Source organism: Rhea pennata, chromosome 2 (genome assembly GCF_028389875.1).
Source record: "Rhea pennata isolate bPtePen1 chromosome 2, bPtePen1.pri, whole genome shotgun sequence".
Taxonomy (NCBI): domain Eukaryota; kingdom Metazoa; phylum Chordata; class Aves; order Rheiformes; family Rheidae; genus Rhea; species Rhea pennata.
In genome coordinates this window covers 155,094,198-155,119,739 of record NC_084664.1, presented here as the reverse complement: position 1 = coordinate 155,119,739, position 25,542 = coordinate 155,094,198, and the positions used below count along the sequence as shown (strand labels likewise).

The 25,542-nt window shown below is 42.3% G+C and overlaps 1 protein-coding gene across 2 annotated transcripts in view; it reads left to right on the top strand.

The window, feature by feature from the left end:
- The first annotated feature begins 775 nt into the window (after positions 1–775).
- The window catches only part of ADCY8 (adenylate cyclase 8), a 121,441-nt gene continuing 96,674 nt past the window's right edge, over positions 776–25,542 (top strand). The window contains exon 1 of one of the 2 annotated variants that reach the window (XM_062568424.1): positions 776–1,720. In XM_062568424.1, coding sequence (XP_062424408.1) covers positions 776–1,720 — 945 coding nt within the window. The remainder of the gene's footprint in view (positions 1,721–25,542) is intronic. The other variant, XM_062568425.1, reaches the window with a different exon arrangement.

Genomic DNA, 25,542 nt, shown 5'->3' with positions numbered 1-25,542 from the left:
GGGCTGCGCGCCCCGCGGGGCATGCCCCGCCGCCGGGGGGATGCGGGCGGGCAGCCCCCGGCCGCCGGCTCCGGCGCCGTGACCGAGGGTGCCGGCGACCTGGCCGCCTCTCCGCTCCCACCCGTGCTCCGAGGGCTCCCCTCGACCGCAGCCTCGGGGATTACGGCAGCTCCCGGGCTCCCGACCTCGGAGCGGAGCCCCGGGATTCCCGGAGCCAGGAGCCGCCGGCTGTGAGCGGCTCGCTGCGAGGCAGCTCCCTGCTCCCCCGCGCTTCCAGCCTCCGCATGGGGCCGCGGATCGCCCGCCGGGCAGCGGAGCTCGGCCCGTAGATGCTCCGCTCTCCCCTCCGCCTCTGCGGACCCGCGGCTCGCCTCCCTCGCTGCTCAGCGCCCGGCGCAGGGCGCGCACCCAGCCCGCCGCCGCGCCGGCCCCGCGTCCGGCCGCCGGGGCTGCGCCGCTGCCGGGCTCCGCGGCATGCGGCTCCGCGGGGCGCCGCGGGAGCGGGCGCGGGCGCGGGGCGAGGGCCGCCCGCTCTGAGCAGGCACCGCCGCCCCGCCGGGCGCCGCGGCAGAGCCACCCCGCCGCCAACCACACCGCCGGCCCCGGAGACCTGCCCATAAATGTGATCCCCCCATCACCACCACCCCGCCGCCACCGCCACCCGCCCTTCCCCATCCCCTCCCTCGGCTCCATCCCTCCCCCCCGCTCCCCTCCCCAAAGCCGGCTGCCCCCCCCTTCCCCCCGGCCGGTGCTCTGCCCCCCGCCAGTCACCACCATGGAGCTCTCGGAGGTGCGGTGCCTGAGCGACAGCGATGAACTTTACACCATCAACAGGACCCCCCCCGGCAGCAGCAGACCCCAGCGCCTGCTGTGGCAGACCGCCGTGCGCCACATCACCGAGCAGCGCTTCATCCAGGAGCACAGCAGCAGCAGCGGGGGAAGCAGCAGCGGTGGGGGCAAGGGCTTCAGCTCTGAGGAGACCTGCTGCCCCAACCACCACCACCACCCGCCGCACCACCATCACCATCACCACCACCACCACCTCCGGCGACAGTCAGCTGGCCGGAGTTTGGGTGGCGATCGCCACAATAACGGAGGCACCAAAGTCTTCCCAGAGCGCACAAGCAGCAGCGGGGACCTCGGCTTCCTGCCCCTGGACTGCGCCCCCAGCAACTCTGATTTCTTCCTCAACTGGGGCTATACCTACCGTGGGGTGATCTTCCCCACGCTCCGCAACTCCTTCAAGTCCCGGGACTTGGAACGCCTTTACCAGCGCTACTTCCTGGGCCAGCGGCGCAAATCTGAGGTGGTCATGAACATCCTGGACGTGCTGACCAAGCTAACCCTGCTGTTCCTCCACCTGACCCTGGCCTCTGCTCCCATGGACCCCATTAAGGGTATCCTCCTGGGCTTTTTCACTGGCATCGAGGTGGTGATCTGTGCCTTAGTGGTGGTCAGGAAGGACACAACTTCATACACCTACCTGCAGTACAGTGGTGTGGTCACTTGGGTGGCCATGGCCACACAGATTTTGGCAGCCGGTCTGGGCTGTGGCCTCCTCGGGGACGGCATTGGCTATGTGCTCTTCACGCTCTTTGCAACCTACAGCATGCTCCCTCTGCCACTCACCTGGGCCATCCTGGCTGGGCTGGTCACCTCTGTCCTGCAGCTCATCATGCAGCTGGTTATCCCCAGGTTGGCTGTGACTTCCCTCAACCAGGTACCGTGGTGAGGAAAGGGTGGGAATCCTCCTCTCTCCCCATCCTCTTGGGTGAGAGGAGGTGTGGGGTGTCCCAAGAAATCCGCTCCCCTTTAACCAAGTTCTCTGACGTTCAGAGGGGAGACCCTAAGCAAGATGTAATTTTCCCTCTCTTCCCTCAGGTGCCCATTCCTCCTCCTCTCTGGGAGAGGAGCAGGAGATAGAGGCTTGACCTAAGACTGGGGAGAGGGACATTTCCTGACAACCCCTCTCCCTCTTCCCGTACATTTGTTTCATTGCTGTCTTTTGAAACAGCTTTCCTGGGTAAGTGGGGAAGATGGCACATTTATCACTGCACCTCTTTGTTACAGCAGTGATCCATTGATGGGACGGGAAAGAGGATGCTATCTTGACCAAGCTCTCCCAGTTCTCACTAGTTCTCCTTTTACTTGATAGTGTTTTTTATTTTGTTTGTTTGTTTGTTTGTTTTTTAACTCTGGATCTTCTTGAGATGCTCAGAGGACTGGTGCTTCATATATGCAGCACAGCTAGAGTTAGGCTACAGGAAAACAGGATCAAAGCATGATGCTCTTTTGCAAGGAAAGTAAAACAATATCCCACTGAAATCAGGGGAAAACTCCCCTTGGAGGTTTGGTGTGAGATCCTAGGCTATCTTAGGAGGACACCCATAAACCTGTGTTGCTTGTGAGCAGGGGAAAAAACACTGTTGTGCTGCTTCCTTAGCAGTGATGTCTAGGATAATGAGCTGTTTGAATAAGGAAGTGGTGGGGCAATGGAAGCAGCTATGAGGCACTGAGTAATATATGGGTCTGAGGAGTTAAAATCAAACCTGATATGACTTTGCACTCACCTGGCTTCTTCTGTGCTAAACTGAGGATGCACTGAACTTTCAATGTCCCTGCAAGTTGCCTTTCTAGGGCAACTTAATCCTAGAGATTCTTGATTCTCTCTTTCCCCTCCACCCCTTCCCAGACTGTCACAGCTCTGTGCTACGAATATTTCACAGCAGATTATCATCTCCATTTGGCTAGCTCCAGGGAATTCAGGAGAAGGGGGTGGAGGTACTGGCAGATAATCCCTAGAGGAGGGAGGTTGCAGAGGAATGTTTTGCTGGTGTCATGTTGTTTACTTGATTGCCAAAATGTGCAGCTGGGAAGTGGTTGTTCTTGCACCTGGAAGTTTTGATGATTATTGTCCTTGGGACATATCTACCTCTCTCAGACTCCAGTCCTTCTGTAATCCCTGCCGACCACTGGCTGTGGGGCTGGCTACCTGCCCTTGCTTCCTCATGGCCAGACTCCTGCTACTTTGAGGAAAACAAACTTGTGCCTTGAGCCCCACTGAGCCCTGCACATGTAAGACTGGGCAGAGTCTTTGCATCCTGGCTCTTGATAACATGCTGATGAATGAATTGCAATCGTACTCTGTGTCCCTGTGCCGTATACTGCTGGTGTTACTACTGCTGGGTCAAAAGCTGTATGAGTTACGCTGATTTCTTGATGTACTTCTATGCCTTATCCTGGAGCTGTGAGTAACACACTGATATCTCGTTATGCACAGATTGCTTAGCTGGTCCCTCTGCATGCATGCATTTCCTACAGACATTCCTAATAAAGATATCTCCCGGTAGAAATGTTATATATTTATTTTGCAGCCCAGTAAGCCCTCGCCAGCTGTGTGAATGAACTGCCTTAGAGCGGTGCGCGGTGAGAGCTTCCCAGCCAGACCTTCGCTCACAGACATAAATCTCCCCGCCAGCATCCGCGCCGCTTGCCGCGCGTGGGTGCCGGCTGAGACGCGCCTCCTCCTTGCCTGAGCCCGCTTCTCGCCGCGGCCTTGACCGCGGGCCGCGCCGCGCCGCGCGCTGCAGAGCGCAGCAAACAGCGCAGCGCAGCGCAGCGCAGCGCAGCGCGCGGCTCGGCGCGGCAGCCGCCGCCGCCGGGGCGCTGTCCGCCGCCGCCGCGGTGCTGAAGCGCGGCGCTGCGCGGCGCTGCGCGGGCTCCCTCCAGCGGCCCCGGCGGGAGCTGCGCAGCCCCTCCGCCTGCTCTGCTTGAACCAGCGCCGACCCCCCGCGCCCCGCGGAAGGGCTTCGGGGGCGTCCGCGGCAGGGTTGCAGCTCATCTGACATCGCCGGGTTGTCCTCAGGGGCCTGCAGAGAGCGAGCTGCTGCCGGTGCGGCGGAGAGCCACCCCGCTTACTTGCAGCTTTTTCTTTTTCCTTTTATTCTCTTCTTCTCTCTCACTCTCTCTTTTTTTTTTCTTTTTCTTTTTTTTTTTTTTTTTTTTTTTTTCCCTCCCCACCCCGCCCCGAGAATCTGAGAGGCCTTTCAAGGGTTAGTGGTTGAGGGCTTTAGTGGCTGATGAGGAGTGTATAAGTACTACTTTGCAGACAGTTCGAATGACTATATCATCAAGGTTAGATAGGAAATCCTTGGGACAACACAGATTTCCTAATCTTCCAGGCAAAGCAGTGACTTTTATCATGAGGCTTATTTTCCCAAGTGAAATACTGCTCTTCCCTTCAGAGAAGCCTTATGAGACTAAATGACCGATTTGGCTATATAGCAATAGCTGTGACCATCTTGCTGTGTCTCAGGATGTAGAGAGCTAGTTATACTGGACCCAAGCCAGGAACTTGGAACTACTAGGAACCATAAGGTAGAATTCCGATCCTGATATCATTAATCTGTTTTCCACTGATTTTGATAAGAGAAGAATTTCATGTAGAGAAAATAATGAATTCAATTCTGAACACAAAAAGTTGTCTACCCCAGAATCAATTTATTACTATATCCAATAACATCCATGGGGACGATGGATCTGATGCTTTCTTAGTCACACTGGGATAAATCCATAATGTCTTTCTAAATTGATGAAGCTGCAACAGCTTACATAAGATGAAAATCAAGTGCTGTGTTCTGTTTTCTCTTAATCTTTTCATTAATTTGACTTTCTTTAATAAATATTTTCATGGGCAGTTTAAATTATCAGTAATACTGAACACAAGTGCATAGTACTAACTGAACACAAGTGCGTAGTACTATTCCCTGATCCCTATTCCCATTTTTTTGTTGAGGTTAGTAAAGTATGTATTATCATGAATACAAATAATGCCCACAGTCCACCATTTTCTCCTGCAGTCACATTCAAAAGGATATGCAAATTTCCTTCCCCTACATCTCTAAAATTAATTTGAACTAACATCTTAGGTAAAGATGAAAGAAAAAGACTGCCTTGAAATTAGAAATTAAATAAAGCAAACCTAGACTCACCAGATTTAATTCTACCAGATGCTCAGTGTTTTTGGGGGAGATCTGAGAACCCTTTAACCCTGTTGACTTCAGCTTGAAATGCTGAGCGATGTTCTGCTGCTCAGTCAGGACAAAAAAGGGCCCAGTACCACAGCTGAGGAAAGGATAACACTGATACTGATTTGACTAGCGATTCTATTGGGAAACAAATGAGGAATGCAAGTAACATGCACCAATGTGTGTGTCTGATCAGATATTGTAGTGGAAGTGGCTTTTGCCTCTGACAATCCCCAAAAATGAAAGTTTCATTTATGTTGCATCAATTCTTCCTTTTACCATGGTGAAAATGTGAAATACGATCAATTCAAAATCTCTAACAGCAAATATGTGATTCAGGCATATGGGGAAGAACAAACAACTCACAGCTTCTTAGGGTTATGTAACATAGGCAGAAGATAATATAGATATGGATTCTGACAGGCTTGGGAGAATTATGTAAGCTACAAACATACATTGCATTTTAATCCTCTACTTTGTAACCTTCATTCATATGAGTAAATTCCATTGAAGCTAGTAAGCCGACCCTGATGAGTAAGTCATCTGCATGCTTTGGAGGATCAAGTCCTAAACTATGCACGTTAAATCAAACTTTTAAAATATGTTTAGAAATAACATCAATGTGGTTAATATCAAGACTGGTGAAACTCATTTTCCTCTTTGTTAGCATCTGTCTTTCAGAGTTTGGGCACTTCTGTGGATTAACCTAGCTGAATCTTGCTTTCTTGTTTTTTTTTTTTTCCCCAAATTCCTGTCTCAGGATTGCTTATTATTGATAAAAGAAAATGGCAGAATACCCGAAAAGTCTTATAGAAATAAATCAGTATAATTATGCAATGACAACCGACAGCTTTCATATGCTTATTTCTGCCAAATACTTGTGGATTATCTTTTAAATCTATACGGTATAAAGATACTTCAAAAATAGTGAATCAGAACCAAAATACTTCAACCTTTATCCCTATCATTACTTTCATAGCTTTATTCACTATTCATTTCTCTGCCATAGTCTGTTATGGGTGACTTATAACCTGATTGTGTGATTTGAGACTGGATTATGATCTGGTTTCCTTTTATATCCTGTAATATCACCTGACTAGTATCAGTGGGTCACAGTATAATTAGATTAGAATTGGATACACTTTTCTCTGAGGCAGCTGCATCATTATTGTGCTAAGTAGGGCAAATACATTAGTTATATTTACAATTTGATGATTAATTGGCTTTAGACCGTTCCTCCAAAATGGAGGAATTCAGGCAGAAACATGAATGAAACCTGCTTTTACCAGTGAATTTTAACCTACAGTGTAGTTAGTCCACTTGCTCCCAGTGAAAGTTACTTTCTTGGATTTGATGTGACATTTCTTTGCTGTCAGAACATTTCCAGAGTTGTTTATTGCTTGCTTATTGTTTGTCATGATCTAGAAAGGGGCATATCATAAAATAGCAGAATCTAATGCAAAATAATCACACGCGGGAGCAGTGCAGTTATAGCTGACAGTTAACAGAAGATCATGCTGGAATCATCCTTATTAGCCTGTACAGAAAACTGAAGGGGATATACATCTGCAGCCCATCCTCTTTCTCCACTTTTCAACCCTGTCAGTGATGTAATCTAAACAAGAAATGAAAGGGGACTAGAACTGTTTAACGAATTGTTTTCTTCCCAAAGCACAGAGAAGGTAGAGACTGGTAGGATTTCTTGCTCCATTTTCCTTACTTCCAGAACATCTGGCTAAAAAAGAGAAAAAACTAAAGTGTTTCATGTAAAGAGTGAAGTTTAGTAAACAGCAAAGAATTACGTTTTTAAAGTGACATTTAGGCTGATGGGAAGTCAAAGCCTGAAAACCCTCACTCAGCTGCTGCCTAGCACCCAGCTGCAGCAGGCATCTTGTTGACATCGCATTTCTTTAAGTGCAATGTTCTTGTGCTTCATTTAACCGTGCTTCTGCTTCTAAGCGTCGCATGAAGTGCCTCAGCAACCAAGCCACTATTCAGCCTATCCCAAATCCAAACACTGTTTTGGTGGGAACTCATTTCATGGTTGCACTACACACAAATGGACCTGCCTTACGTCTTCAGATGAGGTGGGCGTTACGCTCCTCCTCTGCATAATAAAATATAGTGATGAAAATGTTCCTTGTGTAAACTATATGGCTCTACTTTAAGGACCTCCTTTAAAAGGGAGTAGATTCCCACCTACATGAGTTTGCTAGGGCTTTTTCGTAGGACTGGTATCCATAGGTTCAACTGCCTCACCCTGGAACTGAGGGAAAATCAGAAATGAAGTTTTTAGCCTTGTGCAAATGCTCTAAGCACTTGAGCTTCCCTCCTGCCTGGGCATTTGGTGAAATTGTGTATAGCTACTAGCATTTATGCGGAGCTCTGTGCTGTCAAGAAAGAGTTAGATATACCAAAGTTTAGATCCTTTATCTCCAGAGAGGATTCAAATCCCTCTTTTACCTCAGCAGAGTGTGTCCAGAGCAAATCTTCCCCTATTCGTAGGAAAGCTGTTCTGGGAAGAAAAAAAAGTCAAGACCTGTGAGCCAAAAAAAAAAAAAAAAAAAGGCAATTTTGACTCTGTAACCAAGTGATTAAGGAATTCATCTGTGGTGTTGTCCTTGCTGAACATTTTAGCGTTTTATATAATGCCATTAAATCATCCCCTCAGGCACATGTCCCAGCCAGTATACTATTCTGTCAGGTTCCCTTTCTCTGACTCACTGAATCTTGAATCTCTTTTTCAGAGTGGAGCATCTTCCATGGGAAATTTTTCTCCCTCCTTATCTACTGCCTCTCCAGCTCCTCAAAAGCAAATGCAGCATACAGTGAGGGCATTTTCTAGGGAGGCCAGAGATATTGAATGAGGATGTCTCCCTTTGTGAGCTTCCAGTCATTAAACTGCTGTGCAGAAAATATATAGCTGTTTTAAAAGAAAAGTACGGGCCATATTCAGTTTTTGAAAAAAAAAATATATATATATATATGTGGTGCCCTTGGGGACAGAAGGGAGTGGGGACCCAGGGATGAGAAGCTCAGACATAGGGAAAAAGAAACTTCACTGCAAATACTTAAATCCTGGGAGAAACTGAGGTTTAAGACACACTCCCTGTCTTTAATAATTCCCCCTTAACTGGCTCTGAGCAACTCCTCTCGTTCATCGTAGTGGTCAATTTATCTTCAGTCTGAGACATTAGATTTTTTTCATGCATTGTAAAAGGACCCTTGAGAGCATGGTGGCCCTCAGCATAACCTTCTGGCTTAAACTCTTGTAGTCACGTGCCTAAAAATGAGGTGCAACAAGATGCTGTGCTGCAGCTTCTGAGTCTTTCTTCCGACCTAGCCCTTCTTTCCAAGATGGACGGTTCTGCCACGGTGCAGGGTAGCCTTGTACCCAGCTGCAGCACAGAAGAGCTGCAATCTGCCAGAGGAAAGGGAGATGACTGCAAATCGCTGCTGTTGGTGCAGGGTTTTTTGAGTGTTCTGGTACCAACATTGCTCATTCAAGCCAGGGATGAAAGAGACCTACCTGGCCAAAAGGGCTCAGGCATAGAAGGTAAAGCACAGCACTATACGGCACTTCTTGGAACTGAGAATTGTACTTGTGGATCTTGTTAGGGCCTGACTGACTTGGAGACTCTCAATAGTTTGATTTAGTGATCTTATTCAAAGCCTAATATATTCAAAGTTTAATGTAAAAAAATGCACAGATTTTAGGAGCTTAAGGTGAGCTGAGGAGATCTGTTTCAGGATCTTTTTTTAGGAAAAGTACTGTTTTTCATCTATATTTCCTGTGAAAGAGAGCACAAATGTATTCTGGACATTCAACTCCTCCAGGAACCTCCTGGAATGAGCCTGTCACTCTTACCTCTCCAAACACCAAAGTCTGAAGTCAGAGATACGGATGTGGTTCTGCCTAACCTAGAAAAAAAAATCACAAAACGTACATGGGGCAAACTGCAAAGCTAGGCAGCCATTGGCTGGTACAATAATATTTCATCATGGGAGTTTTGTTTATAAGCAACTATTTTAAGAAGTGCTGCTACTTCATTTCTCAGCTTCTCCTGCTGCAGTTAGCCCTAGAGGAGAGAGGAAGGCTGCCGAGTTCATTAATTCACCATTGCAGCAGTCTGAGAAATAACTGAAGCATATGAGTGTAAAAAACAAATCAAAAATAACCCAAGCCATTTTTTTTTCTGCTGCTGCGAGTAAGTGCACTTCTCCCAAATAGACAGATGCTGATTTTATCGTTTTATGTGTCATTCTTGTTTTACTCTAGAGTAAAGTTGTCCCTGGTATAAACAAAAGACTATTTGAATGAGTTTGATGATTTGATTCTTTGACTTGCTTAGTTTTGTTTTTCAGTTTCAATTTAATCGTTACTTTACAATTCTTTTTTTGTTTGTTTGTTTTTAATCTTCACTTTCCCTCGTTTCTAACAACACAGTCCCTTAAAAACAAGATGCTGCAATCTTTCATTCCTGACATCAATGGAAGCTTTCAACAGATGTAGAATCCTAATTGTGAAAAACACTTTGTTTCTTTGGGGGGGGATCTGACCTTCAGACACTTCCTTATTTCTCCTTCGTCCAAATTCTCCTGCTGTGTTTAACTAACGGAGTTACTCGGGATGGGAGCTAACTATTCTGTGCTACTTGCTTCAGCTCCACCACAGTAGAAGCTTCATCCATCAGTCCAGAGGTATCCTTACAATCACAATAACCAGGCAAATCAATCAGCACAGAAGACCTAAATGGCATTATACTATGCGCCTGGTGTTGTATAACTAATGTATTTGCCCTGTGCATTTTAATGTGTTAAGCATGCATATTCTTTTACAGGAAGCAGTGATATCCATGACAGATTTCAGCTAGTGATAGGAAATGAGGATCATTCCCATTTCCACACTAAATTTATCATCAGCCTGTGTTGACCCCCACACAACACTTTCTATGTTTGAGTTGATTCATAAATTTGCCTTTCTCAGTTACTGTAATGTGTGACTAATGTCTTCAATTGCTTTGAGATTTTTCTGTAAAAAATGGATCGTCTGTCCATTACATCATGGAAGGTAGTGGACATTTGTCCATTACCTTCCATGATGCACTGAAAGAGGGGTAGTGTACTGACTTGTGTCAGCCGTTGTTAATGAATGCAATAAGATATGTTGATTGCAGTGACAATGCTCACATACAAGTTTACTCTTTTTGGAAAGATTTGATTCTGTATAATTCTCTTCTACTTTAGCCTGATCATCAGTGACTTCAAGTACTCTTTACATTAGTACGTTTGCATTAGAGGGACTTTAAAATGGATTCTATGTCATCTACTCAAAGACGTGCTTTCATTGCTGGTCTCCAGCAATCCAGGACAGTCTTGTTCTCCATGTGATCCCATGATTCTTGCATTCCTAGAAGTGCAGTGGACTGGTTTCAAAAGGAGGAATGGATCAGATCCCCACCTAGATGAGAAGTGTGTGTGTGTGGGGGGGTACCTTATTAGGCCTCTTTCCTAGATTTGGGATCCAGAAATTGAAGCTGTATCATCTTGGAATTGAGGGAAAATTAAAAATCAAGACTCGATCCTTGTGCAAATGGTCTAAACTCTTGGGCTGGAAGCAGTTCCTTCTTTCCTGGGCATTCAGTAAAATTGGTTGTAGCTACTAGAACTTCTGGAGAGCTCTGTGCTGTCCTACAGGAGTCAGTGTTAGTGTTATACTAACCTTACCCAACCAGGATGTCTGCATCCAAACTGTGAAGTGGGGAAAACAGGTCTGTGATGACTCCTGAACCATTCTTGGGAATTGTTGAGGGAGTGTTGGTTGACCACAGCCAAAACTGTGGATTCCCAGGACTGTTCCAGCAGTTTAGTGGTGCAGACTCTCATTCCAGGGATTTCCTCGACGTTGTGTAATGTACAACATCATCTCATCCCTGAATTGCCATGAAGCTCAGCGGGAGGTGTATACTTCACCTCAACAAGGTGCTAAGCATGTGTAGTAGCCTATACTTGAAGTATTAAAGGAACAAGGTACCCAAAAATAGAGGCAGAGATTTACAATTGATTCCTCCAAGGCCTGGAGGCCCTTGAGAGCAGCCAATGAAAATTGCTCTCTGAGACTTAGCCAGAACTTAAATCATTTGAATCTAGCCCAGGGACATTAAAAAAATCTTGTCATTTTAGAGCATTGCTGAATGCCTCTCTGACGAATCCTGTAAGAGTTTCCATGTTCTCCTCAATTCCTAGAGTAATAGCAGATTTGCAACAATAACAGAAAGAGAAAAAGAATTTCTTATATGTATTTCCATTGTGCTGATGTAATTTCCTTCATCTTCTATCTTTCATTAGACACCTAAGAGGCTGCAAGAATTGCGAGAACACACGAAATGCTCCCATTTCCTATGTGATGGTACAGGATGATAGGTCTTCCAGTAAACTTATAACAGCTGTGCATGCTTAGAATTGATTTTTTCAATGACTTATCTCTTTCTTTCCTGTAGAAACGTACGTCTCTACTTATTTTTAAGGGATACTTACGTATAGTTTCTGACGACAGCCACTTTTTTTGATACTCCTCCACTGTAAAATACCTAATGTAAGCATTCACTGTTACTCCAGATCCCATGAATAATCGACATGATAAATCTGAGAAGCTTTAAAGAGAGATTTTCAGGCATAACATGACTTTGGAGAAGGGATATAAGAAATTCTTCTTAACGCTTTGTCAGTCATTTTAAGGTCAAGAAAATCACTCATATACTATAGGTGTAAGTTGTTTGCTGGCCTTAGGCCTTGATACATAGTACAGAAACTATTAAGGTAGCTTTTGTTTCCCCATCAAGCAGCTAACAAAGCTTTGGCTGGCCAAATTGCTTTCCATGGCACCAGAACTCTCTGATTTCCTTATTGAATTTATCAAAATTTTGTCCAAGAACCATTTATTAAAGAACACTTTTGATGATGTACAAGAAGGAATAGTATCTGAGACCACTCCTGGTTTGCTTCTGCAACACAAGACTTCTATATTTAAACTTGACATAGTTGATTTTTTAAATCTAAAAGTAACAGATCTATCTAATAAAAAAGATATTGTTCCATAATTACATTTTTAAAGCTTTCAACCACTTTGTAGACTTCACAGATTCATTTTAGATAGCTACAAATACTCAGCAAAGGTAATGTCATGGAATTTTATTCTTTCTTCTTTTTTGTAATTTGCTTTCAGGTTCAGTAATTACATTTGCAAGTCAAAATAATATTTATGATGTTCCTAAAGTTTGTGTATATCTGAATAAAATTTATAGGTGAAATTTAAAAATAGAAAATGCACACACCATAAATTAAGAGACATTTTTTCTAATTATTATCATTAAACATTTAAACCAGAATCTGGAAATCAACTATCTTCTTTTGGCCAATAACAGTATGCATTCAGCCATTGCAGACTTGCAGATAACTTATAGGGTATCAGACTTTAGTGACATTTTCCATATGATGAAAATTCAAGAAATCTCAGACAAACAAAAATAAGTGCCAGTGCATCCAACAAATAAGATAGATAGTGATTATTAATCCCAATCAGAACCATCGCATCTTTTGTATGAACCCTGTGGTCTACAAAATGTGGAAGAAGAGATGGGCATAGCAATTTTGCCCTGGATAGTCATCTGGCCAAAGCCCATTTCTTCATGAAGTCTAGGGAGTTAAAAATGAGTTGCAGTAACAAGTGAGATTTTCAACATTCCCTAAACTAAAGGACTCCTTAAATTCCTTAAGGGATCTTAAAAGCCTTAAGAAGTCCCACTAACTCCCACAGAAGTCAACAGGAATTAAGCAGTATTACATAAAGCAGGTTTGCTAGACCAGGTGACTGTACTGTCGTTCAGAAAGATTTGACAGACTGGAGAAATGTGCAGAAGGGAACACCATGAAGTTCTGCAAAGGGGAGTGCAGTCCTACAACTGGGATGGAATAATCACATGCACCAGTACAGGCTGGAGGCTGACTTGCTGGAAAGCAACTTTGCAGAAAAGGCATGAGGGTACCTGGTGAACGAGACTGACCATGGGGCAGCAACGTGCCCTCATGGCAAAAAAGGCCAATGTGTATTTTGGGCTGCATTAGGAAGAGTATTCCCAACAGGCCAAGGGGGATGATCCTTCCTCTGTACTCAGCCCCAGCGAGGCCACACCTGGAGTATTGTGTCCAGTGTTACCTTGCCACTACAAGAGAGAGATGGGTGTACTGGAGCAAGTCCAGGAAACTGCCAAAGATGATGAAGGGACTGGAGCATCTCTCCTATGAGGAGAGGCTGAGAAAGCTGGGATTGTTCAGCCTGGAGGAGAGAAGGCTCAGGGGGATAAAATCAACATGTATAATTACCTGATGGGAGGGTATAAAGAGGACAGAGCAAACTCTTTTCAGTGGTGCCTAGTCACAGGACAAGAGGCAACGGGCATAAACTGAAATACAGGAAATTCCACTTAAATATAAGAAAAAATATCTCTTTTAATTTATTTTATTTTATTTTTTAGTTTGTTTTTACTGTGAGAATGGTTGAACATTGGCACAGGTGGTCCAAAGAAGTTGTGGAGTCTCCATCTTTGGAGTTATTCAAATTCTGAGTGGACAAGGCCCCTGCTCTAGCTGACCTTGCTTTGAACAGGGATTCTGAACTAGATATTCTCCAGAGGTCCCTTCCAACCTCACTTATTCTGCGATTCTGTGACAATGGTACAGGTGTTTTTTCAAGTAGGTGAATCCACAGGTCTGCTTAGGATGTGCAAGTCAGAACTAATATCTCTGAATTTACCCTGAAGCATACACATAGCCAGCACAGGACACAGGTGCTGTGCTTATGGAGTGAGACCTAGTTCAACACATATGCCATGCCTTCTGCACCCACTTAGGTCTCTAAGTCCATTCTAGCCTTGAGACCTGCAGTGGGACTTTACTGCAGATCTATACCATGTCATCACCTGACCTGGCACATTGATTCATTGTGGGAGCTGGTCTATTGGCTTATCACCCTTATGTGGTCTAAAGTTCAAGGTAGCATCCGTGCTTTCCCCACTCCCATCAGGTGATATCAAGCTGTCCCAGAGCACAGCCTCATAGCAAACTTTAGGCACGTGCACACACAGTGCTTCTGCCTGGGAATGATTCTGCCGCCACCTACTAAATCTTTACAATTTGAATAATATTGCACGTGGGAGATAGTTTGAACAGTATCAGCAAGTACATGTCTTTTGTGCCCATCAGTAGAAAGAAATTCCAGCTTCTCCTCCTTGTCAGATTGCTAGATGTTAGGAGATATGTCCATGAACCTGCATTGGTCTTTGCTGCAGTTCATCCTGCTAATTATCACTGCTTCTGTAGGACAGAAGATTGCTATAGGGAAGAGAAAGCTGAAGGTAGACGTAACAGACTGCAAGAATGGAAGGGGTTTCTACAGAGAAGTGTATTGCTCATCTGAAATACTTGCTGTATTTCACCTGTAGATAGTACGTGCAGTGATAGGCTTAAGTTATAGTAGGGGTATAAATCAAGTGATAGGAGAAACTTTATAATGGAAAAGATATTTAAGTAACTGTTTTGCTAGGGGGGCTGTAGTATTTCCATCATGGGTGAACATTAAGTAGTGTAGAGAAGTATTTTGTCAGGGATGGTTTAGGTAATATCTAGTGCCTGGAACATGGGTTAAAAGACTTCTCAAGATCTTTTCATTCCCTAGCTTCTATAATTCCATGATACTGGCACCTAATTCTGGTTATAGCACAAAGTGTTCTCTTCTCCCACTTTCCAAAGCAGCAAATCATGTTGTATTTCTAGTACTTCATTGATGCCAACAGATTAGTCTGAACCAGCTTCATTTATGTAGCATGAAATTCCACAACATCAGGGATTTATATCTGTGGCTTGCTAAGGACACATTGGATCAACCAGAAATTCAAAATCAGCTAAAAATATTGCTGATGATGCAAGAAAATGACAGCATCTAACTGGCTCTTCCAAAAGCCTAATGACTGATGAAAGTACTGACAGAAAATATTTCTGTCAACAAAGTCCAGGTGAAGGCAAAAAAATGGAAAAGAGCAAGTCTGTTGAGTAAGAAGGAGCCATTCTGTAGTACATCGTCAGCTCCATTTAATTAACCTTTATTCTTTCTCCCTTTATCTTATAAATTTTATAAACTCATTCCGATTTGTCTTATTTATAATTACATATAGATACTCAGATCATCTTTCTGTAGATATTGCTCATTATGAGCATTTGTAGTGCATATGCTACTTAATTAGCAAGAAAATAGTAAATATTAGAAATCAGTAAGAAATTAGTAAAAATAAGTATTCTACTTGTTGCTCTGAGATCCTGACTCAGCCAAGTACATAAGCACGTGTATACATTTAAAGGTATGAATATTCTCTCAGAATTCTTTGGGGCTACTGCTGACTTCAGTATTATTCATAGACATGTGGTACCCATGAAAATAAGGAAAACAATAAAAGATAGGCCTATGTTGTCATGAGTAGTTGCAAGGATTAATTTATGCCTGCTGAGTAGCTGGAGCATTTTGAGGAGCTGGAGGAGTCCTGGCTTTTCCTTTGTATCCAGGTCTACGCTGTAAACTGAGCCTGATGGGAGAGTTTGTCTCCTGCAAAGTTTCCCCAAGAATAACTGCCAGGACTGCGTCCACCAGACCTGAGGCTACTTTATGTTACTGGAGTAGCGTAGTGCCTTTCCGAGGGCTGAGGATCCCACCTTTGCCAGAAAGTAGAGAATTGGGTTTTTCAGTCGGAAGATGCTCCCTCCCTTGTCCAACAGAGCAAAGGGCCTTAGCGGCACACAACTGTAATTCAGTGAACAGGGTGGCTAATGTTCTCTTCAAGGGCAATAAACTCTGACCGTGCCAGGATGTTTTAATCATGTTTTTCACGTTGTGAAGGGCAATACACTCATTCAACAACTTGCCTTCACTTCCAGACTACAAAATCCATATGAGCAGAGTTTAGAACAACTATATTGAAAACTTAATAAAGGATTTTTAGAAAGACATTTCTACTCCTTCCTGATACAGAAATCTCTTAGTAATGATGCATGCTTTGCAAACTCCTGCTGGGTTTTTTTGTGTTCGGAGTGGAGGATGGCATAAAATGCATATGTAGATTACACTAGCTCTTATTATTCATCTTAATGATAAGGTAGGCTGGTAGACACAGCTAGATCATACTGGTTTTTTTTTTGTTTTGCTTTTGTTATTATTGCTTTAAAGATAGGCAAATTAACATTTTGTCAATATAGATGCATTTTTCCAGAATATCTGAATATCCAATTTCAGTGGTAATGCTGAGTTCCTACAAGCACTGGAGCAGGGTGGCTCCTGAGCTACTGCCTCTTGCAATTGCAATTCTGTTGGTCAGCAATGTCCCCTTGTGATCTAGCAAGGAATTTTCATTGAATTTTGGGGTCAGCAGGAGCCCCCATCTCTCAAAGGAAGGATTTTGCAAGTCTGAGCGGCAATGACTCTTCCCTTTCAATTCCCGTCAGAGCTCAATGGGAACTAGTAGCTGAGAGCTACCATAACCAGATTTTTCATGCCTCATCAAACCGGTTTTACTGTATTCACTTCAAAAAACACTGTGTACCCCTCTGGAGATTCCAACACCTCTTTGATGTGCCCAGCTGATGTCAGGAGCAGTGGGACTTTGGGCCAGTCATTCCTTTGTTCAATAGAATTTCCTCAAAGACAGAAATATGTGTAACAGATGAACTGGTGAATGAGAACCAGAGAGCTAGAACCTAGATGAAATCCAAGGTGATAACTTCCTTTGGGAGACAATGAGGAGGAATTGTGCAAAATGATGGCTTTACAGGACTTCTCCAGGGACATATTTCTTGTAGTGAACATGTCTGCCTTGATGTAAAGACAGACCTCTGCTACCTCAGCTTATGTTAACCTTCAAAATTGGTTGGTTAAGTTTGCCAGGATGGTACAATACAATGTGGATGGTCCCAGTATACTTCTAGGCCTGAGAAGGGAAGCTTGCATGGGGACTTACCACACTTAGTCTTTGCTGACTTGATAACACATGCTGTGCTTTGAAGTACACACCTGCTCCCTGAGCAGGTTAAGCCATGCTCTAGCAGAGAGCCATTTGGCTAGAGGAGCTAAATATTAGTCTTGAAAACCCTGCTCCGATGCTGCCTACCATCACAGGCATCTTTTGAATCTTTTATCTCTCCAGGTGTCCACATTTTCCCTTCTAGGTGCATCCAGGGGTGTCTCAGTTAAAAAAAGGCATTTGCACACCTACAAGGTAGAGCTGTTCAGAAATGTAGTAATGGTATCTAATTGTTATCAAAAAAAGAGAAAAAATGTGGGATTTAGCAATCTCCTCAGGCCTTAAAATTTTAACATATACACATACACACACATTTTGTTTTTCATACGTATAAATATATATATACATATGCATAAAAAAACTTTACTTGTTCTCCAAAATCATCTTATTGTCTCAATTGTCTCCAAATATTGTTCCTAAAAATGGCATTTTTATAATACATCATCTTGTAATGTATTCAGTTTGATTGATTCTTCTTTTGTTGTTAATATTTTTCTCTTTTAAAAAAATATTAGACAGGACTTAGATGTTTTCAATTTTTTATGTACTATTTGTGGAGATAATAAATGAGAATATGGCAAAAGGCAAGAAAAGAGGTCAAAGATGCATGACAATAGCTATTTATGATACAATTATATTGTCTATTTATTGCTAATATATTAGTTTTATGCTCACATAGTTATGAACTGAGCCGATTTTAACAAATGATGTGGACATTCACGAGGACATCATAAACAAGGCATTTCTTGGTTTACCCCAAAATTTAACATATGGTTACCGTGCAGTGCTCGTCATTAGATGATGGGCTTAATATCAACAGCTAACATATTTGTAGTGTTTTCTATAGATATGTTTTTAATTGCTCACAGCACTGGAATGTCTGAATATACAGAAAAGAATTTGAACACTAGGGCCTGACATATTTTCCTTTAAGGAACAGAAATTCTATTTTTTTGCAGTTTGAAACATCTGTATGTCCCTTGGAAAGAGAATATCTGTCCACTGGGTTGACTAGCCTACAGCCAGCTGGGTGGGAGAACTTATGCTCTACAAATTCATTTCATCCTTTTACAGAGAAAAAAAAATCTAATTTTTACCAAAAAGGACATATTAGTGATTTCCTCGGATATATGAAATGCTTCATTTCACTTGTGCTCTGGTAGTTAACAAACCAGGAGTATTGGAAGAAACTGCTTAAAAGCCCGACAGAACCAGTAGGCATATCTCCATCAAACAGAACTGGCTTTTGATCAAGTACTAAATGCTGAAAATATCATACCTTTTTATTAATTGTATCCTTTCTCCTTGAACCCTTTCACAGATTTAACTATCAGCACTGTCTGGTTTCCAAAAAAACATCAAACAACTTGAATGAACATTTTCTAAAACCAGTTATGCTTAGCTTTATTTTTTCAGGGAATAAAATAACATTAAAATATAAATAAATCAGAAATAAATCAGTTTTCTCTCCACTGCCTGAAATTCCAGTAAGAAATCCACTTTGCAAGCTTATTCTTGATTTAGATTCTGGATTTGAGATCTTTCTTTTTTTCTCTTTTCTCCTTTCTCTTTTTTCTCTTTTCTTTTTTCTTTTTTCTCTTTTCTTTTTTGTCTTGTCTTTTTTTTTCCTTTCTCTTTTTTTTTGTACCATGAAGCATAACATAGTTCGCCTTGGTATTTGTACCCTAGCATGTTGAAGGATGAGTAGTTTCTTTTCAGATCTCATCTGCTGTGTGCTCCTTTGGTAGCAATGTTCATATATCATGACTGGTGCTACATTGATCTATGTATTGGTTACAGAATCTGAGATAAAACACTGCTTTGCCCAGGCAAATATTCTATCGAAATCAATGAGTTTCTGTGTGAACAGATCATGATCAACCTTGCTACCGAGTGGGTGTCTCATTTTGACTGCCTGAACTCCTGTTGTAAAGCAAAGATGTGGACAGGATTCTTGTTCACGTGCTGGATCAAACCATACATTAATTTTTTCAAGCTATACTGATTTAAATCAGTAGTGTAGAGGTGAGGTGGCAGGATCATTTTGATTTATGTCCATCCAAATTTGATCCAGCATTTCTCATGGTACCAGCAGGACACCACAGCAAGATCAGTGACAGTGGTTGTTATGTGTTGCATCAATTTATTTAATATTCCACAAATATTCCAGTTTCTATCTCTCTTGCTTACACAAGCAGTGGAAACAAAGGCATGGCTTGTATTGTGAGGCAAGAAGAATCTGACTCATTGATGTTAATCCCATCCTTGTATTACACCAGAATAAACGTCTGCCTTCAAAGGAATTAGTCCTAGATCACACCAGTGTGAATTCAGAAAGGGGCCTGTGCTATAAGTCCCTTCTGCTAGCAAAGCGGCAGAAGAAACCTAATCCTTTAATATTTGTCTGTGGCGTATTTTGCCAGGCAAAGGACTGAGTCAACTTTTTCCCACAGCACTCTTTGTACTTTTGATGTCAGCCTGACTTCTCCTCGCTCACCACACTGAAGCACTCACCGTGACTAATAGCAAAACAACACCCACAGGTTTCACAAAGGAAAATGTTTCTCCTCGCCTAACTCTGTGAGATAAAGTTTTAATCCGGCTGGTCTGGAATGCTGTAACCTCTCGGGGCTTTTGTCTGGTACATTTCCATTTGCTCCCGTGATGTTTTCCCATTTTCTTTCCAGAACTGTTCTTAAGTATGAGTTAAAAAATGGAGATGTAATAGACTTTAAAAGGTACTATTGGGTAATGCTAGGTAACTGTCAACAAACTTCCACGTTAACCTTGCCCAGCAGTGCCTCAGGTCTTTTGCTGCTCCTGAGCCCAGCACAGCTCTGGACAGGGAGGAGGGCAAAGGCCCCTGCACCCTATTTTCCCATCCTCAATGGGGTTTTGCAAGCTGATCCATACCTTCATGGTTTGTCTCCTTTATGTAGTCACCCAAGACTCCCTGAGGTCTTATCAGCATCTGCTGCCACTGTGGTTAAGGTTGCCTGAAACTCTCTGTTTACCCAAGTTTAGTAAGCACAAAGTGGCAAGTCAGAATGCTGTTCATCACCTTTATTTTACTCGTGAATTCTCCAAAGTAAGGGCAGTCCTTAGGTGCTATGATCCTTCATGTTTACAGCTTATTATAAACATCAGGAACAGTTGATAAACTCAATCATTATTTTTCTTAGTGTTCTGCTAGGAAAAGGCTCTAAAAATGTTACTGAGTTCTGTCTTTTCTTAACTTTCAGGGTATCAGCATAGTCAATAACAAAAGCAGATATTGTGAAAGATTGTAGATAGATAAATAGATAGATGGGTGATATTAATTGCACTCATTGTGGTTTTCAGGTCCCTTTCACAAAAATGTCTTACAAAGAAAGCAGAGTAGCCATAATGGGAAATTGGAAGAGAGGAATTACTTGCCTTATTATTTAAGGGCTAGCAGACCTCCAGGCCTGACCTGAGATCTTCAAGGCAAGCTCTAGCCTGCTCCTCTGGTCTCACACATTACAGTCTTTGGACCAAGCTTTGCTTCTATTGACACCTGTGCAAAACAACGGCCAGTCACAGGTGAAACTGTGGGAAAAATTTAGCCTTGACATTGGAAGTTCATTACAAATGCTGATACAGAAGTTCAAAGAGTCTTCCCCCCCTCCCCCCCCATGGGTGTGTTGGCTTTGTTGGGCTAATAGTTTAAAAAAGAAATAGCTAAGGAGATGGTTTGTTTGCTTGGTTGCCAGCAGGTACTACCAACTCAGCCAAACAGCTGAGTGTCCCTTAGTAGAAGAGCCAGGTTTTGAAGGACAGTTGTTGTTTGGAAAAGGACATTCAAGCTTATGATATTCCTCATGCATTTTTCATTACCAGTGTTTTCAGTACTATTTTATTTAAAGTAATTTACTTTTGTATAGTCATTAGTCTCACTCTCTCCTGGACTGGAGTGCCTTTCACAATACAGGCCTTTAATTCTTGATAAAGGATCTAAGAATGAATTTATGATTATTATTTTTTGATATTACTTTCTTTTTCCATTGCAGAGCAAAAAGGGGAAAAATGATTAGCAAAATCCTACTTCTTTCCTCCACTTATGTCATAGCTTGATAATTCAGAGGAAAACATGTACGATCTAGACTAGCATTGCTAGGAAGAAATACAGAAAACTTCTGTTCAGGCTGTTGCTATAATTCTGCACAATGTGTGAAAATCTGGTCCCCTAAATACAAATCATGAGGGTTGATAATTCCATCGGGACAAGACGCAGATTATGTACTGCAGATAATTGTTGGGATACACATACATTTGATCAGAGGAAAACAGCAACAAAGTGTGTCAGAGAAGATGAACGACTGTCAGCCATACAAACATAATTATCCCTCACTCAGTTTTGACATCCTATTTCGGATAAGAGCCATTATCTAGAGAAATAAAAACAGCTGCGCAGAACAGCATCATGAATGCAGTTAGTAGAAATATAGACTGCCTAATTCTATTTTCTTTAAAATATAGTTAAGCTCTTCCAATGCTGCAAAGTAACTTTGATAAAATATTTTCCATCATTCCTCCTAATCAGTTGTATAGTCTATTAAGGGAAGTACTAGAAACTCTTCTGCCTTAGCTATCTTACATTTGCTTGGACAAAATTATTGAAATAATTTGGGTAAATTTTCCAAATGTGACTCTCACTTTAGAGAACTCAGTTTTAGGGTGTCCAGACTCACTCATGCTCAGTGATGGTCCCAGGCATTCCCAGACTAGGTGTCAGCTGGAGTGAGAAGTGCTTGTCATAGAAAAATTAGCTATGCTATCTGATGCCTGGTCCCCAAATATTGATACATCAGAAGTGAGAGACAGATATTTACAATTCAGGTATCTATATGTAATGCAAGGGAGAGGAAAAACAGCATTTGTTAAGGCTGATCCACAAACACAGAAAGGATGTTTCTTTCCTAGTATCTAGGATGTTGTGAGTGTGCTTCTCAATTTCAGATTAATTTATCACAAATCTTTGTTTAGATTCTGCAACTTCTGTTAAGAGTAATTAATTTCTCCAGAGGCTTCAAATGGAAGGTAGCTTCTATTAGATGTAATTACCTTGGCATTTGTCTTGAACAGTAAATGTGAAGCTTGAAAGGGAGGTCAACTTCCGCATAAAAAATGCAGGGGATATTTCAGCGTCAGATAGACTAGTCTCCATGAGTCTGAAATGTGGAAATGCAGAAAACAAAACTCTACAGGAGCCTTTACTATCCCTTCTGAACAGTGAGCAGGGAAACACCCGCACTGCAGTGGTCTCCTCACCTACCCTGATTACCAGGGGCTGCTTCCAAAGTGATTCTCTGTTGGGTAGGCATTTGTGCTGGGACTTGTTTTTTGGCTGTTTTGTGTAGGCTGTTACAGGATCTACTCTTAGATAGACAGCACAGGTAACTTAAAGTAATTCTGTAGTAGAAGTACAATGGTTTCAAAGTTACATGTAAGTATATTCAGAGAGAAAAAAGAGAGAGAGAGAGAGAGAGAGATTTCTATGAGCCTTTTAAATTTATCTAAATGCACAAAAAGAAGTGAAGTTTTAGGAACCAAATGATGATTCCTGGAAGGTTAGCTTTAGATTTCTCTTTGGAATTACTCTGCATGTAGTTGTCTCAGAGTAGAAGGAGATGGTACCTAACTAGCACACAGAAAATGAGTAGGGGAAGCTGTTCACCTCAGAAGAGAAGACTTTATTCCAAATAGGAAGATTTCTGGTATCCTTACTAGCATTCTTTGTGCAAAACGATGACGAAAGAGTGCTGTGCTGCTCAGTGAATGCAAGATGTGACCACTAGATTTCATCATGCGGTTCAGGAGCAGTTCCTAGATGAGAGACAGAGAGATGGTCCAGTAGACTAAAGTTACATTCAGCCATGGAGAGCAGTTCCTAAAAGCAGATCATTTATCTATCTCTATTCGTTCACCTATATGCATGGGCTATGACCCTGACACTCTTTCACTGTCCCAGAAAGTCCTTGATATCTAGTCATTTTAGCTCCTATAAAAAAGAAAAACACCAAAAGAAGGTTATAAAAAATCCTGCAGTAATATATATATATTTTTTCTGAAGGTTATGCCTGAATTCTAAATGTTACATTAACTCAAAGGGAGTTAAATGTGACGTGCTCATAATGATTTGTCATTTAGAGCTGTTCAATGGCACTTGCAGGATGCTTCTGTGCATCACTTAAGTTATGTCAGTTCTTACATGTCTGATATGATAAGATTTTCCTGAAAGACCTCTTCTATTACACCATGTCGCAAAACTCTTGCCATATTTGAAAGCTGATCTGCCAGATTGTGCGGTTTGAGTTACCTGTGTACAGTTTACTCAGACATTCAATTTTCGGCACTTCTAATGTATTCACTAAGAGGGAAAGAGCAAAAAGGAAATAGCTATTTTTTCTAACAGCAAAATAAGCCTCATATTCTGAATATTAAAAACATATTTCTGAATTCTGACTTGGACTAGAACAATTGATTTTATGCAAATGTATCATTACTCAGATGGAAAATGATCTTTGTTTTCTAAACGATTAGAAATGTAGGAGCAAATGTTAAGTTATTCTGCAAAAGCATGAAGAAAAACATGTTTGAGACTAGCTATTCCTATTTTCAGTAATCTAATCATTCCTTGACATACGTCCTGCATTTTGATAGAGGAGTGTAACTTGCATTGCAGGCTATAGATTTTATGAGCATTCAGGGTCAGACTGTGCCATAAGTACGTGGTGAAGTCATCCACTGCCTACTCTACAAGGCACAAGACCAGGCTTCTTAGAAGGAGGCTTAAGAAAGGTCAGAATTTTCTAAGAATCTGCCCGTGTCCCAGTGGGAACTGTGGGCAGCTGAACATTGCAAAACTTAGTTCTGAACTCAAAAGCTTCCTTATTTTTTGATTTAAAGCAAACAAAAGGAAACCTTTTCATTTTTTACAAGCATGTCTGTTTTCACATTTAGCCACCTGGAGTGGGGAAAAAGAGCTCTCTAAACCACTGTAATGTGTATTTGACTAAACCTATCATGAATAAACAACTTCCCTTTCACTCTGTCTGTCTGGTCAGATATAGGTTATATTCCTACCTTTCAGTAAGCTGTATACGTATTAGGATCAAATGAAAGAACTGGCACTTACTCCATCTGTGAGTAGCTGCAAAACATCTGTTGTACTTACGCATTGAACAGTAGAGAGGATGAGGGACAAACAAGCTTTCTGGAAAGTCATGACAGTTCAGGTACCTAGGCGGAACAGGCTGGTCTCCATTAAATCCTGATGGAGAGATATCCATAATCTAGAACAAATAATAATAATAATAATAAAAGACTAGCATGGCTGCTGACATTTAGCAGAGTCCCAGGAGAAGTCAGACTGGATGAACTTGTGGAGTAAGAAAACTCCTACAAGGTGGTTTAATGATAAGGCAGCCACAATTTCAGTGTAACGAGTTGGCAGCCGTGCCAACTTCTGAACACTCACGTGCTTCCTCTCCCTGCGGAGGCTGTGCTGGGAGCTCAATCAGACGACTGCTCTAGATAGGAAAATCACTGCCAATGCCAAATGTTTGTTTTTTTAAGTTGGCCAAGTTCCCTGATACAGTTCACAGTATGGTCCCACAAATAATTGATCTGGCACAACAAGGAGGAAGCTGAGCCGTGGGATCAAGGTGGGCAAAAAGCAGTACAGAGATACAGGTACTTAATAGTTTTGCTGCCAAGTGCTTTGATTCATAAAATCACAGTCTCAGCTGGAGACAGAGGCCTGCCACAACCCAGCAGTAAGAGAGAGTGCTGGAGTCTGCGCTGCCAGATGTTCCTGTTCTATGCAAAGAGGAGCATTTTGGTCTCAAATCCCACACTTCTCATGCAATCCTCACTTTATGCCTGGTGATCTGTTCTTACGGTCTTTTGATAAGAGCATAAGATATTTTTTCCCCAGAATAACCTGAGCAAGGGGATGGTACTGAAAGGAGGGAGAAGAATGAGATTTCTGAGACATTTTAGTTACAGAAAACAACCTTGTGGCAAGCTGCTATTTTTAGTTAAATAACTAGATGAATCAAAATGCTTTTCCAAACCTAATTAACCAATAATAATTACCATAGCAACCAGTTCTTTATGTGGCACATACTGAAAACACTCTTAAAGACACACAACAGCTTTACTTCCCCAGTTTTCCCAAAACAGCCAAAAGCTACTCTAATCCATTGTTGAAGCCAACCCAAAATTAGAAAGCAAAATAAGAAAAAAAAATTAAACAATTTCCCAAGGGCTCCTTTCAGGAATTAATGAAATTCCTACTTGTTAGTACTGATCTGCCTTGAAAATGTCTGACTGGAAATTATACTGAAAACAAATTATTTAGTTTTCAT